The sequence below is a fragment of the Hipposideros armiger genome, unplaced genomic scaffold, assembly GCF_001890085.2.
Source record: "Hipposideros armiger isolate ML-2016 unplaced genomic scaffold, ASM189008v1 scaffold_118, whole genome shotgun sequence".
In the NCBI taxonomy this organism is placed as follows: domain Eukaryota; kingdom Metazoa; phylum Chordata; class Mammalia; order Chiroptera; family Hipposideridae; genus Hipposideros; species Hipposideros armiger.
This window is the reverse complement of record NW_017731468.1, coordinates 1,708,741-1,728,942: the sequence shown is the minus strand read 5'-3', so window position 1 is coordinate 1,728,942 and position 20,202 is coordinate 1,708,741. Positions and strand designations below refer to the sequence as shown.

The 20,202-nt window shown below is 36.3% G+C and overlaps 1 protein-coding gene across 7 annotated transcripts in view; it reads left to right on the top strand.

Moving 5' to 3' along the window:
• Positions 1–20,202, top strand: part of EML4 (EMAP like 4) — a 143,616-nt gene that overhangs the window by 59,252 nt on the left and 64,162 nt on the right. For 4 of the 7 annotated variants that reach the window (XM_019647943.1, XM_019647942.1, XM_019647940.1 and 1 more), the window contains exons 2-4: positions 1,380–1,562; positions 16,252–16,381; positions 19,484–19,657. In XM_019647943.1, coding sequence (XP_019503488.1) covers positions 1,380–1,562; positions 16,252–16,381; positions 19,484–19,657 — 487 coding nt within the window. The remainder of the gene's footprint in view (positions 1–1,379; positions 1,563–16,251; positions 16,382–19,483; positions 19,658–20,202) is intronic. The other 3 variants (XM_019647946.1, XM_019647944.1, XM_019647945.1) reach the window with 1 other exon arrangement.

Here is a 20,202-nt window from a genome sequence, read left to right as displayed (position 1 = left end):
CAGAGTTTGACAAATCTGCCTTTTAGTAACAAATGTGCCCAAAGCTCTCAAATTATACCTTTTGTACTCTGTTGCTATATGTCAAACATTTATTGAATGTCAAACATGTCCTAGGCACCTTCCTCATAACAGTCCTACTTAAAACATGAAGAAACTAAAGTTCAAAGAGGTAAAATCATTTGTCTGAGATTATACAACTAATTTATGTGGAACCAGAATTTGAAGTCTAAATTGAAGATTAAACCCAGCTTTTCTTTCCATATTAGTACTTCTCAAAGATTGTCCCTGAATTACCTCTAAAGGCAGAAGAGAGTACATCTGTGTGTATGCCTGAGAGGTCTGCAGGCATATATAATCTTAAATATGAGTATTGTTTATAGCTCCATAATAAATGGGGAAAGCTTTGCTTTTTAAGTGGTGAGAGTGTTTAACTCAAATTTTGAGTTAAATGTTCTTTTCAAGAAGATATATGGCACATTGTCTTGGTAGGAGAAAAATGGCACACTCTGTTTTACTGTGTGAATGACTGACCCAGTTTATATCACTCTGGTCCAAACCATTCTTATGTAAGATCTAAATTTCCTCCTGAATTTTTCTGCTTATAGTTAATTAGCCAATAGCAATTCATCTTTCTATATACATGAATTCTGGTTGACCCAGAAGTGTAGTGTAAAGTTACATAGCTTTGAAGACAGTTTATAATTTCTACGTTATAACTAAACTTTAAGTATTTTTGTTGTTGTTATATATTAAAGGCAAATATTAGCTATATGCTTTATAGAAACCATACCTTTTCTTCAAGAGGTTGGGGTGTTAGGGGGAAAGGAAGAACAGCAAAGAGTCTTGCTAGTTACATAGCAGTATTTTGTGGGGATTTTGGGAGTACAGTAGTGAAGTGTGCTTTTTGGTCATTGATGCCGAACGTGAGTGGTTTTCGATCTGATACATAAAAGCAAAACTAAAGTCATTTATATTCCTTTTTGATTTTCATAGAGAAGTATGATAATGGTGTGGTAATTAAAAAGGATGCTTTGAATAGTTTGCTGTTTTGAAAGTTTCCAAAAGTATACAAAGTGATATAGGTAGGGAACGTTTTGGTGAAAAAACCAATTAAGGTGATGGTATAATTGGGAAAATTTGACCTTGGGGAGAATTTTCATAATTTTATTTATATGTCAGCTATATTAACTTTTACTATTTTAAATTAGTTCAGATATCTATAAAAAATTTTTTAGAAGTTAATCTGTGTGAAAATATGAGTTTTTAAAAAAATTTTCTCATCTTTTGGAAGAGTTATCTGGTATAGTTCTTATTTGTCATTAGATTTTTTTCTCAAGCAGTTTACTTTAAAAATATTCCATATTTTCTTTATTTTATAGATGATAGTATATCTGCTGCAAGTACTTCTGATGTTCAAGATCGCCTCTCAGCTCTTGAGTTACGAGTTCAACAACAAGAAGATGAAATCACTGTGCTAAAGGCAGCTTTGGCTGATGTTTTGAGGCGTCTTGCAATCTCTGAAGATCATGTAGCCTCAGTGAAGAAATCAGTCCCAAGTAAAGGTAATTGTTTTGTAAAATAGGAAAAGTCTTGCTTTTTACAGCACTTTCTTTACGTAGTATATAAAACATGTGTATTTAATCGGTAACCTGAAAATTGTCAATATAAAACTATAGTTTCTCTTTTGGAATTGGGAGCAGCAACTATCACCACTCTTGCAAAAAAAAAAATTGCCTGAGAGGGGAAGATGGTAATAGCTAGAAGATGCTAAATTGGAGGTCAAGTTTACTTTTTTAATTTTTATTTTTTAAGATGTTGAAGACTTGAGCACAAAGATATGTTCAGGACAAAAAGGCAGCAGAGCGGGAAGTATTGGTGGGCGTGGGGTGGTGGTAATTGATGGAGGCACGTTTCCTGAGAGTTTGAGTAAGGATCTTAGAGTAGGTAAAAAACTATTAGTCTTAAACAGAAAGAAGACAAGCATGGAAAAAGATAAAACCAAATGGGCTTTGCTGCATATCACGGTTCAGGGCTGGAACTTAATTCCTTATCACTGTCTTCCTCACTCAGTGATGCCCTTTAAGAAAAGAAGACAGTTCCTGGGTAGTGATAAAAAAAAGGGAGTAAATGTTTGGAATGGTTACAGCAGAAAATGGAAGACCATAGACATATGAAAAATGCTCAGTGACCTTGAGAGCACTGAGGTGGCAAACTTTGGGGGAGGGGCATTCATTCGGTATGGTTTTGTGATTACCATTCTTATATTATACCTCCCACCCTCAAGCAAGCTGGGCCTAGGTGTTAATAGTGCAGACTTAGAGATAGATGGTGGCAGAAGGATCTTTTCCATTACTGGTTACTAAGATAAATGTGTCAGTGACAAGGATAGGGACTTGAGAGTTTGGCAAAAGATTTGATAGAAACCACTTTGACTAATAATGTTATATTGTGTTTTTTTAATTTTTGAGAACCAACTTTGAGGACTTCCAAGATCACTCCAAATAAGAATTCATTTGGTTATAAATTGATTTTTATAAGAGGATTCTGGAGTTGTTAGAGCAGAATGAGGAGCCAGATCAGTTGATGTATGTGTGCTTTACAGGGAAGATAAACTTGGCTTAGAGAAAGAACAAGTTTCCCTTCTGTAATGGGTATACGAAGTGTAATCAGACTCTACAGTGAATGTTTGAATTTAAAAAAACTCATTACAATACAAGACACACTGCCATTAACCCCTCTCAAGATACCCCCCTCGTTTCAAACACATCCCATCGTTCTTGCCACTTTCTGAAGCAGTTCTGGAAGTCCTCTTTCGTGAGTGTCTTTACTTCATCCTGCATCATGACAATGCTCTGTGTCACACATCACTTCAGATATGGCAATTTCTGTCAAATAAAAACATTGCGGTGTGTCCTCATCCATCTTATTTACCAGGTCAGGCACCATGAGAGTTCTGGCTTTTCCACAAAGTCAAAGTGACCATGAAAGGTAAACATTTCAAATAGATTCAGGCTGTCAAGGCATCATGACAGTGCAACTTAAAGACACTCACAAAAGAGGACTTCCAGAACTGCTTCAGAAAGTGGCAAGAATGGTGGGATAAGTGTGTTTGAAGCGAGGGGGAGTATTTTGAGGGGGATTAATGGCAATGTGTCTTTTACTGTAATGAGTTGTTTTTTTAAACATGTATAGTATGCTAAATATAAACATTTAATATATAGTATGCTATAGAAAGTAATTGGGAAAAATATTAAGTGATTCTTCATTATTTGCATTTGTATATACCCTAATAAAACTCAACTATCAATTTTGACATTAAACAGGATTAAGGTATTATGTTATGAATATTTTGAAATAAACACTTTAAACAAAATATTTTCTAATGAAGTTTTTCATAAAATATTTTTTAAGAAAAACAATGAAATTATTTTGTAGGGATTTTGTATTTTTCCCCTTCAATTAAAAAATAGTTATTTCTGGGTCGGCCGAGTGGCTCAGTTGGTTAAGAGTTGGCTTAAGAGCACAAGCTCTGAGCAACAGGGCCACCAGTTCGATTCCCACATGGGCCAGTGATGCTGTGCCCAAACTGAGCTGTCACTGAGCTGCCAACAGGTGGCAGGATGGCTCAGCTGGTGTAACAACAAGACTGCCTGTTCGATTGTGGGCTATGCCCACCGCAACTAAGACTGAACTTGACACCTTGAGCTGAGCTGCCACCTGGATGGCTCAGTGGATACAGTGTGCGCTCTTAACAACAAGGCTGCCGGGTTCGACCCTCACATGAGATGGTGGCTATGCTCACCTGCAACTAAGACTGAACTCAGCACCTTGAGCTGAGCTGCCGCCCAGATGGCTCAATGGATAGAGTGTACGCTCTTTAACAACGAGGCTGCTGGTTTGACTCCCAGCAGTCTAAGATTGTAACACAGATTGAGTTTAGAGACCATGAGCTGCATACGGGAAGCCAGATGGCGACTGGTGCCCTCCACAACTAAGATTGAAGAACAACAACTTGGCCGGTCCCCTTCCCCAATTCCCCAATAAAATCTTTAAAAAAAAAGTTATTTCTAATACAGTCCAAATTTTTATCTTATGTGAATCTTTTTTAGTACCTTGTGAAATTGGAATTTATGGTATTCACTTTCACATAAACAACTGACAGGACAATAATCGCTATCTTCTTAAGGTATTTACATTTTCCAGAGGACTTTTCTTTAGAGGTAAGACTAACTCTCCATGGACAAATAGAGTGGAATCCTCTTAGGAAGCTACTGTTAAAAGTATAGGTCAACTTCCTTATTGAGGAAGACAGCTATCGATATTACATAGTTTTGCTAAATGGTGGAGATATGGGGACATGAGTTGCGTCAGGTATGACTAAAACTAAATGTTAATGACGTGTATGCTAATAGCTTAATGACATTCCACTGTGTCACTTCATAGTGGTATTGCCATTCAGTAAATACCACAGTTAGAAACACACCTAACTCGTCATTTCAGTATTTTTAGTTCCCTTCTTTTAGTTTATCCTCTAAACTAAAACCAGTGTGCCAGCAGTCCCCCCTAATGCACAGGGGGTATGTTCCAAGACCCCCAGTAGATGCCTGAAACTGGGTAGTACCAAACCTTATGTATATATTTTTTTCCTATACATACATATGATAAAGTTTAATTTATATATTAGGCACAGTAAGAGATTAACAACAATAATAATAAAATAGCACAATTGTAACAAATACTGTGATAAAGGTTATGCGAATGTGGGCTTTCTGTCCCAAAATATCTTATTGTCTGTACTGTGCTCATCCTTCTTCTTGTGATGATGTACGATAATACAGTGTCTGTGTGATGAGATGAAGTGAGGTGCACAGAACGGTGTGCAGTTTAAAACTTACGAATTGTTTATTTCTGGAATTTTCCATTTAATATTTTTGGACCACGATTGACCGCAGGTTTCTGAAACCTTGGAAAGCGAAACTGCAGATAAGGGAGGACTATTAAAAGCTAAGCCCCATTTTTTCTTGAGTACATTATGCCAGAAACTTAACTGAGGTAAAATTTTCCCGGTAGTTTTTAAGGTGCCAGTCATTTAAATTTCTCATATACCTTCACTTCTGTTGGAGAATCTTTCCTTTTGACTGCATAAGTTCATAACATATGCACCAGTTGCAACTGAATCCATGCCAAAAAAAAAAAATTACCTGAGTTTGGAGCAAAATGGAAGGTCCAGGGAACACTTTGGTAGTTTTAACTGCCAGGAAGACATATTATGTCATAGCTGGTGCCTGGGAAACCTATTAAGACCTTTTGGGGTGACCAAATGAATGTAATTTGAGAATATAGCCCAGTGGCATTTTGTGAAGACAAGCTGTTAGTACACAGTGGTATAAAAGCAAAGGAGTCACATTTATCTGAGGGTGGGAATCAGTCATTTTAAACCAGGAAACTGCTGGTAAACCAAAAGCATTAAGCATTGTAACCGCCACTTGAGAAATGAGAGAACCCAGAGGCAAAATTGAATCGGAGAGGAGGTCAGTTCTCCAAAAGAAATACTTCTAATTATGTAGAATCTGGGATGGTGTGTACTGGCCCATATCTGTTATCATTTGGCATTTACTCCACATAACTTTTGGGAGAAGACAGGGATTGCCATAGGTTTGCTGTAAGTGTTTTGATAAGTAAATTACATTAATCAGGTTGGAATGTGTGAATTCAGTTGGTGTGGGGCCCTTGGGCTAAAATGACTCATAATTGTGGTAGGGATGGGAAACTGTCTTGTTATTTTGACAACAGATCAAAGACTTCTAAGCTGCTCTTTGTATATTGAAGTATTAATATGTGGTGTATATTACCTAAGACCAGGCAGCAATTACCATTTATAGAATTCTATTTCTCTGTAAGAGTCAAATCCTTTGGTCATTTGTACTCAAAATATACTTTAAAAAAATTAGTGGTCGGTAGTTAAAGGACTAAAGTACACCTTCCTGGGAGACGATAGGAAAGGAGAAGTTTACAGATAAAATTCCAAATGGAAAAAATAAAATTTTATGGAGTATATGTAGTCCTCAATCTTCTCAAAGAATGAAGCAAAGTAATTGACAGACACAAAAAAAAAGATGGCAGGGAGCTTGAAAATATGGAGAGAGTGGAGGAGATCTGGAGTTGAAGCTGTGAGGCATACAGTAGCGAATCTGAGATAAAAGATTTTGAGTATTAACTGGAGTTCTTGCTCCATGAATCATTTTACCCTTCTCCTCCTCCTCAAAAATTTCCCCATCCTATAAGGCCTCAAATTATTTCCTGAAAATGATCTCCCCATTTTTTGTCTTTTCTTGAAATTGTTTTAAAAATTTTTTGTATGTCTCTTTTGGTGTTTTGTATTATAAACTTTTTGAAGGCAAGGATAGTTTCTTACTAACATAGCTAGCCTTGGAATGGCACAGTAAATAGTCATTAAATTAAATGTGGAAAGGAAGAAGTTATAGAAGCAGGAAGTTGTGGTTTAAAAAAATTACGGCTTTAGAGGGAGAGATTGGGATAGATACAAGAATAAGAGGATATCATGGATGAGGGTAGCAGGGATTTCAGATTCTGAATACGCAACAGTTCCTAGTGATAACTTTATTGTGTGAGTCTAAATACAGTCAGCATATTTACAAACTGCCAGGCTAAGGTATCGGAAAGGTCATTTGTTTAGGACTATCATCAGGGAATATAAACATATAATTAGTATTCTGATGTCATGATAAAGTATAAAAATTATTGTTGGCTTTCAACCCTGGGATTTTGATGGTTGCCACTGTGATTAAAACTAAATTGGTACCTTCCTGGTTTACAGACTTTTAGCCTAAATTTCTCTTTATTTCAGCTGAGTTGCTGCTCAGAAATAGAATTACTTTGGTACCTGGGGGTACTAGAGGTCACTGTTGCTGCTAGTCTTGCAGGCTAATCTTTGAGGGTTATGGCTCAGACCTTATAATGCCCAAGCACTGGGGGAGCAGGATGTATGAGTGTATATACATACACAGGCATACATACTTACATGCGTGAATATAGCTAATGATGCGTCCTAGTCCTGAATTTATATAACTGCAACAATCATTTTTATGGCCCTTTCTTCCAGTTAAGTTTCTAATATTCTGAATTTCAAAGAAGACACTGTAGACTTCTCAACTGAAAAAAAGGCCATCACTCACAGTTCCTTTTTGTTTTCTGCCTCTGCTTTTACTTAACTCACTGCTGCTACGGTGGGAGAGCATTTACTTTTATCCAAATACTAAGGATTCCCAGCCCTGAGAATTATTCAAATAAAACTGTAGGATTGAAAGTGACCATGAAAATCTTCTTCTGATCTTTTCTTGCTATTTATTAAAGCGTCTGGGGACCTTGATGATTTAGTACTATTATCTGCTTAGATATTTCCTTTGTCTCTACTCCATCTGATAAATTCCTATCTATTATCTTGGCACAGCTCAAAATGTCACTGTCCACTAGGTAGAATTATTCCTTTATACTTATCATTCCTTATGCCTGGACTCAAACCTTGATTTCACTGCCTTCTATAGTATAACCTTGAGCATGTTAATAATCTCTTTAGGCTTCAGTTTCTTCATCAGCAAAATTGGAATGATAGTAATAAATCCCTTTTAGGATTATGGTGAAGGTTAAAGGATATAACAATTATAAAGTACTTAGAACAATGCTTAGCACATAGCAAGTGCTTGATAATTAATATTACTCCACACCACTTAACTGTATAGACAGTTGCCTGTTTCCTTCCTCTTTTCAGTGCATCCTAGGCACTGTTTTAGGCGCTGGAGATTAAAGAAATAAAATTGACACTGCATTTGCCCCAAAGGACTTCAGGCAAAGTGAGAAAACAGATAAGTCAATAAGTACAAAATTATATGATGCTTGGTATTAAGAAGGTAAATTTAGGGTGTTGTGGGAGCACCTAGGATAAGTAAATACCTAACTCAAACTGGAGTTGAAGGTTCCTTGCAGGAGGTGACATCAGCACTCATTTAAACTTCATGCTCTTAAAAGCCACTTTATTGGTGCCAGTTTCCAAGTTGTTATCTATATTTTAAATTTTAGCACTTTAGAATTACCTGTCTCCTTCCTAGATTGCTCTGCTGATATGTCCTTCAGAATTTATAAATGTGTCCCCAGACTTTTAAGCTCTAAACATTTCTTAAAACGCCCTCCTTTCCATGCACACTGCCTAGCTCTTGTTTCAGGTCCGCGTCACCTTATGTTTGGACCATTGCCCTGAAATCTGCTCTTCATGTAGCCTTTAGAGCATTTTTCTAAATTGTAAATTGACCTAAGTCCTTTTTTCAGCTTAAATCCCTTTAGTGGTCTCTGTCCTCTAGCTAAAGTCCCTATCATCTGACTCCTATTTACCTTTCCCATCTGGACTCACTTCTCCCATTTGGGCTCTGCCCTCTATTATGCTACATTCTCACCACATAAAGAGCTTTTTGTCTACCCCTGACCCCTGTCCATGCTACACATACATACACACCCCACTTTGCTATTACATTCTTTCTGTTCCTTTCTACATACTGGAATAAGATCCCAGTATCTTATTACCTGCCTATCTTGCTTATCTTTTAAGACTTTGTTCTGCATTTTTTCTGGGAAGCCTTTCTTGAGCTCTGTGCCCCAATCATCATTACAGAATTATGTGTCTTTTCTTTGTACATCCATGATACCCTGTTTATGTTACTCTGTTATTATACTTATCACATTTTTTATTGCCAGTGTGATTCTTTTACAGGATTTTGAACTCCTTGATGCCAGAGGCTGCCTTGTACTCTTTTGTAAACACAAGGCTAAGATTATAATAGGCCCTGAGTAAATATTTGATGGGTAGATGGATGATGAGTACATGTTAATTTAGGCAAGCAGGGATGACTAGCATATGCCAGAGAGAAGGACCATCCAGGTGCAAAAGGACAAAGGAATAAAAATACTTACTTTGGGAGTTCAGAATAAACTGAAGCATGAAGTGTGAGGTTGGGAGTGTCAAGAAATGAGCCTAGACTGGTAGCTAGGACCCATAGTGAAAGGTTTTCTTATACCTTGCTAAGGAATTCAGTTTTTATCCTGAGGGCACTGGAGAGTCATTAAAGGATTTTAAACCGAGGAGTGACAGGTAGATTTATAGTAATCCATTAATATAAGATGATTATATCTCTTGCATTTTAACATCTCTGAAGTTGCAGTGCATCTTACAGTTGATTGTGTCTTACAGTTCTCATAAGCAAACACTTCTTTTTAGTGGTATTCAAGATAATGGTGCATATTACAATCGATGGTGTATTACATTCAAAGACATACAGCATGTTTTAGAAAGATCATTCTGGCACAGTATAGAGAATTACCCTTAAGAGCAGGGTAATGCTGCAGGAAGGGAGTATAGAGATAAAGTGAACATACTCCAGAAGAGAAATTTGAAGCAGTAATGGTGAAGATGCATTCATTTAGTCATTTAGATACTGATTAAGTGCTTTCTATGTGCGAAGCATGGGGACTGCATACAAGAATCACAAAAGAAGTAGGGTTTCCAGGTGGAGTTACAGATCATTATAAACGGTGATAAGGACTGTGAAGGAAGTAGAAAGGGTAGAGGTAGTGAGAGAGTAAAGTAGGAGAGGCACTTTAGATAAGGTGATCTTATAAAACCCTTTTTTGAGGAGGTGGCATTGAGCTGAAATTTAAAAGATGAGGATGAGCCTTCCAGGTGAAGAACTTTCCAAGAGCCAAATGCAAAAGCATTGGTACAAGAAAGGATAGGGAGGAAAAATTGAATTCAAGATTTCGGTCAGATGTTCAAAAATCAAATCCACCTTGACTATCTCACACTGTATAGAAAAATTAAGTTAAAATGGGTCGTAGACCTAAATGTAAGGGCTAAAACCATAAAACTCCTATAAGAAACTATAGGAGACAATCTTAGAGATCTTGGGTTTGACAAAGATGTCTTAAATAGGACACAAACAAATATAAGTAATAAGAGAAGATTAATTGAACTTATAAAATTTAAAAATCTTGTTCTTCTAAAACTGTTTTGAAAATAAAAAGGCAGGCTGTAGAACAAGAGAAAATATTTGCGTAACATACATTTGTCAAAGTACTTTTATCTAGAATATATGAACATTCTCACAACTCAATAATTAAGAAGACAGCCCACTTAAAAAATAGGCAAAAAATTTGAGCAGACACATCAACAAAGAAGATATATGGATGTCAAATAAGCACATGAAAAAATATTTAACACCTTTAGACATTAAGGAATTGCAAACTAGAACCCAGTGAGATGCCACTACGTGCTCACCAGGATAGCTGAAATTAAAAAGATCGGCCATTCCAAGTATTTTCAAGGATGTGGAGCAGCTAGAAACTCATACAGTACAGGTGGGAATTTAAAGTGGTATAACCACTTTGGTATTTTCTTAAAAAGTTAAATTCACTTGCTATACAACCCAGGTATATACCTTTAAGAAATGAAAGCATATGTCTACACAAAGACTTGTACACTTATGCTCATTGTAGCTTTATTTGTAATAGTATAAAACTGGAAACAACAAAATGTCAACAGGTAAATGAATTAAAAACATTGTGGTATATCCATATAATGAGATAGTATTGGGCTGCAAAAAGGAATAATCTATTTATGGACTTTTCAACTCAGATGAATCTCAAAACAATTATAAAAAGCCAGACAGAAATAGATATATGTTGTATGATTCCATTTATATAAAATTCTAGAAAATGCAAACTAATTTAGAGTAATGGGAAGTTGATGGGTGGTTGCCTGGGGATAGTTAGGGAGGGAGAGATGAATTACAAAAGGATGCAAGTAAACTTTTGAGGATGGTCGCTATGTTCACTGTCTTGATTATGGTGATTGTTTCACAGGCATGTATATTGGGGGGGGGCGGGCAAAAAATGTATACAAACGGACACTTTGGTCAACGTTGCTCAAGCAGTAGTTCGCCGTAATCAGAAGTGTCTGGACGCTGATGGTAACCACTTTTGAGCACCCCTTGTAATTGCAGAAGTCAAACGTGACTTGTATTCCTCTTTTGTTATCAGTATATATTGAGCATTACAATTTTAATAGTTTTTTCCTTTCTTAAAATGTGTATACATTTTTTTTGGCACCTTATGTATGTATGTATATGTATGTATGTATCAAAACTCAGTAAATTGTACACGTTATATATGTGCAACTTATTATATGTCAGTTATATCAGTAAAATTGGGGAAGATAAAACAAACAAAAAGTCATAGAAGCATCAAAGGACTTAGTCTCCCTTGAATGTTGTTAGTAAGGAAATGGAATCAAAGCTGATTTTGTTTTCTGGTTCATACAGTGAATAGGCGGTAATCTGTTTACCATGAGTAAGATATATCATGGAGTAGCAGTTTTGAATTGTTTGGTAGTAGAAGGGATGCATGAGTTCATGGGGAGATGTTCAATAGCAGTTAGATATAAAACATTATGAGAAGGGTATGATGGTGTCAAGATATCTGAAGAGCCAAGATACAAAATATGAGCAAGAAAATATGAGCATATGAGAGTGAGAAGATAGGGGCCAGAAAGCTAAAAAGAAAGTCAGGCAAGGGCAGTGTCCTAGAAACTAAGGACATTGTCCTTGCCTGAATGATCAGCAGTATTAGATGCTGAAGAAAAGTTGATCAAGATGAGGATGGACAAGTGTCCACTGAATTTAGTGACTGAAGCCATTGGTGATGTTGGCAAGAAAAATTTCTGTGAAGTAGATGATAGCCAGATTGCAGAAGACTGAGGTGCAGGTAGGAAAGTGTAGACTACTGGCTCTTTTCCAGATATTAGACTTGGAATGGAGGTGTGGGGGTGCGTTGGTCGGAAGGAGGGTTAGAGTTCCAGGATCAAGGAGTTGAGTATGTATGTGTAAGGCAGATGTTAAAGCATATATTTTCATGTATGCCAAGGGAAAAGAAGTATCAAGGAGAGAGTTTGCAAAGAGGTTATGTTCTGGAATCCAACATTCATGTTTCAAACCCTAATCCCTGATGTGATAGTATTTGGATTTGGGGCCTTTGAGAGGTAATTAGGTCATGAAGATGGAGCCCCCGTGATGGAATTAAGTGTCCTAATAAGGAAAGAGGAGGAAGAGAACTGGCATGTGTGTTCCCCCCAACCCCCCATTTTAAAAAAAACACCATAAAACAGTCATCTGCAAACCATAAATTGGATCCTCACCAGAACCCAGACTGCCGGCATCTTGATCTTAGACTTCTTCTCCAGAACTGTGAGAAATAAATGTTTGTAGTTGAAGCCACTCAGTCTCTGATCATTTGTTATAAGCAGTCTGAGCTGACTAAGAGGTTAAAAGAGGGGAAAGAGGGCCGGCAGAGTGGCTCAGTTGGTTAAGAGCTCGCTCAAGAGTGCGAGCCCTGAGCAACAGGGTTGCCAATTCAATTCCCGGCCCGAGCTGAGCTGCCAACAGGTGATAGGATGGCTCAGCTAAACGAAAAAAAGAAAAGAGGGGAAAGAAAGAATAATCGGCAGAACAAGTTTCCTTCAGAAGCAGGTTGGGGTGGGCCTTGGCAGTAAGAAGGCAAGACTGGTCTTAAAGAAGATAAAGGTACAACAAAGTAGTAAAGGTGAGTCAGGATTAGATAATGAGCAGCATTGAGTGAGATAATGAACTTAAGCTCTGCAGGATAATTCTGTGTTTATTTTTGAGGAACAGCTAATACTGTTTTCCACAACACCTGCACCATTTTACATTCCTACCAGTAATATACAAGGATTCCAATTTCTGCACATCCTTGCCAACATTTGTGAATTTTGGGCTTTGTGTGTGTGGTGGTGGTGGGGGTTATAGTAGCTATTTTAATGGGTGTCATTGATCTCTCTTGAGATGAGGTTTGGACATTGAAAGAGCATGGGAAGTGGATTGCGGACTATAGATGTTTTTTATATAGTGGTTAATGCTGTTTGTTTCGGTGTAACAAAAAGTAAAACAATTTACATTTGAAAAATCAGCTGTTGATATAGCAAAAGCAATGTTCAGAGAAAATTTATAGCTGTATGTTCCTGTGATAAAAAAGAACAAAGATCTCAAATCAATAACCTTAAGGAAATAGAAAAAGAAAAACTAAAACCAAAGGTAGCAGAGGGAGGGAAGGTAATATAAAGATTGAGATAAATGAAGTAGAGTATAGGAAAACAATAGAATTAATGAAACCACGGTTTGTTTGTTTTTAAAGAGATCTACAAACCTTTAGTTAGAATGACTAAGAAAAAAATAAGGAAGACTTAACAATTTACATCATATAGTCCTATTGAAAAATGAGCAAAAGACTTGAATAGATATTTCTCCAAAGAGGATGTACAGATGTCTAACAAGCCCAGTAAAAGATTCATATCATTAGAGAAATGCAAATCAAAACCACAATGAGATAGCACTTAATACTCACTGAGATGGCTATAAGTTTTTTAAAAAAAACTAGTGTTGACAAGGATGTGGTGAAATTGGGACCCTTATACATTGTTGGTGGGCTTGTAAAATGGGGCAGCTGCTATGTTTGTTGATTCCTCAGTAAGTTAAACAAAAAATAACCATAGGACCCAGCAATTCTACTCCTAGTTATATACCCAAAAGAATTGAATAGAGATGTTCAAATGAAAACTTATACACAAATGTTTATGGCAGCACTACTCAAAATAGCCAATAGGTGGAAACAATGTCCATCAACATATGAATGGATAAACAAAATGTAGTATATTCATACAGTGGGATATAATTCAGCCATTAAAAAGAATATAATTCAGCCATTAAAAAGAATAAGTACCCGACATGCTGCCACATGGATGAACCTTGAAAACATTGTGCTAAGTGAATGAAGCCAAATACAAAAGAGCACATACTGTATGATTCCATGTACCGTATTTGCCGGCGTATAAGACGACTGGGCGTATAAGACGACCCGACGACCCCCTAACATTTCCACTCAAAATACAGAGTTTGTTATATACTCGCCGTATAAGACTACCCCCTCTTCCGCACACCTTCCACACACCAAATAAAAGGTAAAACAATATCAGATTTGATTTGGCCCACTGAAGTGCAAACAAGCGTATTGTATTTCGTGTCACCACATAACCGTTTTGGCGATGTTGAGCCACCATGTCTGCTACATGTTTTTCGAGTTCTGGCCAGTGTGGGGTGCCTCTTCTTAACGCACACTTACCCCTTGGCATACTCTTTAATGCTTTCTCATTTGATTTCCAGTCCCGAACCATCTTTTCTGTTACTCCATATTGTCTTGCAGCAGCACAATTATTATTTTCCTTAGCAAAGTTGATAACTTTCAGTTTAAAATTTGCATCATACTTCTTTCTTTTGGCTGGTGCCATGATAGGGATGATAGGGGTTTGACTGGTCGACATTTTCTATGCTGTACTGTACAATGGTGCAGTATTGTGGTTGGCTGTTGGCTGTATACAAAGCCTGATTTGATTGGTCCCTGCTCCCTGTTTGCCCGCCCTGTCACTATAGCAGTCTGGTCCACCCTTGCATCAGCATCTCCCTGGGACCTCACTAGTGCGCAAGTGCGAGCTCTTCAACATTCTAACAGGCACCATGATAGCGCAAAATCGCGAATCTTCAATGCATATGTAAAGAAATATACGGTAACCCGAATTTACCACACTCGCAAAATCGCATAACAGCCGAGCATACACCCAGCAGCGCTGCTGATGCCTGAACCGGTATGTAGAATGAAGTGGGCGGGCATCGGGAGGCCACTATGGCACGGGGCAAGCACTATGGGCAGTCTATCTGAAGTGTACCTGGCATATAAGACGACCCCCCACTTGGAGGCATATTTTTCAGGGCCAAAAAATCGTCTTATACGCCGGCAAATACGGTATGTGAAATATTTGCAATAGGCAAATCTGTAGAGATTAATGCAGATTAATGGTTGATAAGGGCGGTGCAAGGAGGGAGGAAGGGAAGGGATGGGAAAGGAAGGGAGGAAGGAAGGAAAGGAGGGAGGGAGGGAGGGAGGGAGGGAAGAAGGTTGGGTGACATTATATTTAATGAATACAGGGTTTCTGTTTGGGGTGATGAAAATGTTCTGGAACTGAATAATGGTGATGGTTGCACAACATTGTGAATATGCTAAATGCCACTGAATGTACCTTTTAAATGGTTAAAATGGTAAATTTTATGTTATGAGTATTTTGCACCACAATTTTTTTTAAAAAGCTGTGATAGAAAGTCACCTGTTTGGCAGACTAGTGCTAGAACTGATGACCAGTGATATAAGCAAATCTGGGGGGTTATTGTACCTTATAATATGTGAAAATTTTCCTAGGAAGTTTCAAAAGATAAATACAGTACACCTCCCACTTCCTCTCTTCTGAGTCATTTGGTCTGAGCTGGAATCTAGGAATCTCTATATTAAGGAGGCACTTTAGATGATTATGATACAGGTGGCCCCCAGCTGCTTATTCATATCAAAAATGCAGTGTTACACCATCATGTATTGAACACTCTAGGGTGCCAAATATTTTAGGCTCTATACATAAAAATTTTATTCTCTGTGCTTTTATGAAGAGAAGCAAACAAACATGAGAGTGGCGAGATTTAAAAGTTAGGTTTTCTTGTGTGCATGTGAAAAAACTGGGTCCAAAAATTCAAAACTTTTCTCTATTACCAAATCTTTAAGTATATTTGTTCCTTGAATAGATGTGGCTATTTTGTGACATTGCATCTTCCTGACCACACAAACATACCTGTGACAATTTATTCCCGTCCTTCTACTGTATAAATTAAGAAAGCAGAAATTACTTTGTATACTTATGGTTTATTAATATGGAATAACATTGATGATTTCTAATTGAATTTCAACAGAACCTGAGCTATTTCTGAAAATCAGTGACATGGGGATTTTTGGTTTAAATTGAAGCATAACTTTGGATCATGTGCTTTAAAGATGCTGTGTGGAGAGCAAACCATTGAGCTAGATAATAAGTCTAGTTGCCATTTAGCAGCTTTGCATGGCTTTTCTACAAGTGTGTTTTCGTCAGATTAAATCTTGAAACAGTAATATTGTATGCTGTATACCAGGGGGAGCAGTTTGCTTACTAGTTCTAAACACTAATGGACTTAATTTTTACAACTCCAATGTTTGAGAAATATTTTGAAGTTTGATGTAAAAAATTTTTTTCTTAACCATCTTTAGGTCAGCCAGGCATTCGAGAAGCTATTTCCATGTCCTGTATAACCAATGGGAGTGGTGCAAACAGAAAACCAAGTCACACCAGCTCTGTCTCAGTTGCAAGAAAAGAAACTCTTTCATCTGCTGCTAAAAGGTATCCATTTTTTAAGGGGGGTGGGGAGTCTAACATTATAGAATTGTCTGAATGTGATAACTCAGTCTACTTTTGAAATGAATATGAAATAGAGGTTATGGAATTTGAGCATGTCCTTTGAATTCTTTAACTAAATATAGAGACATCCAGCTTATACTCCTTCAGTTTACATTCATTGTACCTGCCGAGTTGTGTGAGGCAGCTTTTAGTTGTTACTAAAGAAACAAAGCAGATTCATTTCATAGTTTTATTTATTTTTTTAAACAAGCATTTGTTGATGAGATCAGCATCACTATATTTAATGTACTTACACAAATGAATTTTCTATAGCAAGTGATACGTTTGATACACCATGCTTATTTTATTATGAAAGTAGTATAGTTGAGATACAATATTATATTAGCTTCAGGTGTACAGCATAGTGATTCAACATTTATATACCTTAGGACATGATCACCGCAAAAAGTCCAGTGACTATCTGTGACCGTACAAAGTTATTACAATATTATTGACTATATTCCCTATGCTGTACATTAATTACATCCCTGAGACTTATTTTATAATGAAGCTTGTACCTCTTAATTCCTCTTCACCTTTTTCATCCACATCTGCACCTCCTCCCTTCTAGTAACCATCAGATTGTTTTTTTGTATCTATGAGTCTGTTTTGTTTGGGTTGGTTTTTTTTTAGATTCCACATAAAAGTGAAATCATGTGGTATTTGTCATTCTCTGATACAGAATTTTTAAAGAAGAAATAGAATCTTTGATAGGAGGAGGTTAAACACTTATAATTTTTATTCTTTAACTATGACTGTAAAATTAAGGCTTAATTCAAAATATTGTAATTTTGTGTGTGTGTGTGTGTGTGTGTGTGTGTGTGTGTGTGTGTGTGTATGCATGCATATGTGTGTGTGTTAGGGGATGGAAGGCAGGAGGCCAGTGGAAATAGTGCAATATAAAAGTTTGGTGGATTACAAATTTACATTGTATATGTTCTTTTCATCAATTTATTGTTGCATCAAAATTGCTTTTGTGTAATTCCATATAGAGTTTGGAGAGACCACAAGAGATCAACTGCTTAATCTTACAGCTGTTTTCTTCCAAGAATGATTTGAGTACCTTCAGTAATAGAATAATATTTAAAATGTACTGATGGAAAATGGTTGCCTCAATAAACTAATGCCAGTGACTGAATTATTCATCAATGTGGATTTATAGATGTTAACCAGACACTTGGCTACAGGAATGGTGATGAAATGACAAGATCTTTAGGCCTTTTTAAAGCCCCTTGTAGAATTCAGTCTTTGAAGTCATTTTTATTACAGAATCTAGACTTTCTTCTCCATAGCATGCCGAAATTTATTACCTGTGCTCCACTTTCAGGATAAAAAGGATAAATTGTAGAAAAACGCATAGTGGAAATTTTTAATACAACTTTTAATCAACTTCCTTTTGTTCAGTAATAGTTTGGATTTGTCCCATTCTCTTACATAGCTAAAGTATAGTGCAATGATCAGTATTATGTGTGATAGTGACTCAGCGGTTACTGTATGAGTTTGATACTTTATGATGCAGGGGCTCTAATATTTTGCTTTTAAATAACCCAGCAGGAAATTCTCTTTTAGGTTGTACTGGGCTCACATAAGACTAAGTGACCTATGCATTCAGGATAGTTTGAAGAACAACAAGAAAGAAGTAATTTCTAACTCAGTTGTAAATTTCAAAGTTAGTCTGATATTTTTGAGGTAGAATTGTATTTCTCAACACATACTTTAAAAAATTGAACATGAAGTAGATACGCAAAGGTATCAGAACTGAATCAGACAGATTAAGAAATGTCACTGTCAAAATTATATTTTAACATTTTAAACTATTATAATGTTATAAATTATTTATACTATGTATATTTGTTTAAAATGTTCTTAAACATATTTTCTTGTAGATTATGCACCTTATAGTCAAATTATAAAATGTCCTTTGATTAAGGTAAGAAGTATAGACAGTTGATAGTTTTCTACCTTTTCAGCCCAGGAATTCAAGTCTTGATTTCATCTGCTTTGTAGTAGTGTCAAAAGTGTTTGTGTAATATAAGGATTTGTATCCAATATGATTGAGAATGGCAGGTGCTTTGTTAATCAGGAGCCAAAGTATGGAATCACAGAATTTATACATAAATATTTTAACATAAAACATATTTGCATATAGTCATTTGTCAATTTGAATGAGCCTCCCATCCCCCTTTCTAAGTATGCATCACTGATTAGTTTCCTTATTGACTACCTTGCATAAAATATAACCATAAATCATTTTTATAATTTTTAGTTTCAGTTTTTAAAACAGAGTAAGAAATTTAAAACTCTTGCAAAACAATATGAATCAGAACCCGTATCTTTCTCTATGATTTTTTTCCCACTCAACCTCTTACAGTTGTCTCACACAAAATATAACATTTTTTTTTCAGTAAGTCATTTTTGTGGAGTCTTTCCAGAGCATTCAACTTAGTTTTCATAGACATTACAGTTCTCTTTTCTATGTATATTTTGTCAACTTTCTTTGTATTTAATTAACTTATAATTAAAATAACAAGTACAACTGGCATAAACAGATTCAGGGGAAGAAACAACAGTTGACTCTTGGTAAGTTTAAAACAACTGGCAGGAGCAGAAGTATACAGAAGAAACGGGAATTAGAGGATAACCTACTAAACATGAGTATTCAGTGTGCTTCCAGAGTCAGTATGTTTTATAGACGTAATGGAAAAGGTCACTAATGCACTGGTTTTGGTAAGTTGAAGTCAGTTAAGAGATCTTCTGTTGCCCCCCAAAATCTGCCAACATGGCAAATGCCGTAGAGGTCATTTTGGTCCAAAGAGGCAATCTTTGTAGATATAATATCTTAGAGTTCTTATGAATTCTTCACTGAAGACTTTAATAACTTCAAAATTTTCGAAGAACCATCTTCATTATTGAATGAGAGCAGTGTAAATTGTACTACCTTTATGACTTAGGATTTTGAATTCTATAATCACTTTTTCCATCATTTGATAAATATTTTTAATTTGTTTAAATATGTGTTGTTCCATGTTATACTTTATTTTACAGTGGTACAGAAAAAAAGAAAGAAAAACCACAAGGACAGAGAGAAAAAAAAGAGGAATCTCATTCTAATGATCAAAGTCCACAAATTCGAGCATCACCTTCTCCCCAGCCCTCTTCACAGCCTCTCCAAACACACAGACAAACTCAAGAAAGCAAGAATTCTACTCCCACCAAAAGGTTTTAACTGTCCCCAAGTACAGCACTAGGGAACGGTTGTAATGATACCTAAATTCTGTGACATGAAAAAAAGTTGGCTATCCATGGATCCAAGAGAAAGCCTGGTGGCTTTTTTTTGTCCCTTTGTTGCTATAATCTATATTTTAGCACATTGGGAAATGAAGATTTCAGGTCAACAAGAATTCTCAGTTAAAACTGGGGGGAAAAACTAACTTATAAACAGTTTGATGAAAGAAAGGCAGAAATAACCTAAAACCAAAACAGTGTTTTTATAATAAAATTATAGAATTTTTAAAATTTATGTATAACTATGTATAAATTTATAGTCATGTATAATTTTAAAATTTCCATATATAATTATTCTCTCCACATTTGGGCATCATTACAACCATCAACTTGCAATGGTCCCTCAGCAAATGGCTCTTCATTGTGACTGCATTTCAGTTTTGGTTTTAGGAGGATAAGTTCTTGCTTGAGTAGAAAAACAAATCCATTTCACCTGGTCTTTTCTATGCTAAAGGCTTGCTTGAGGGTTTCTCTCTGTG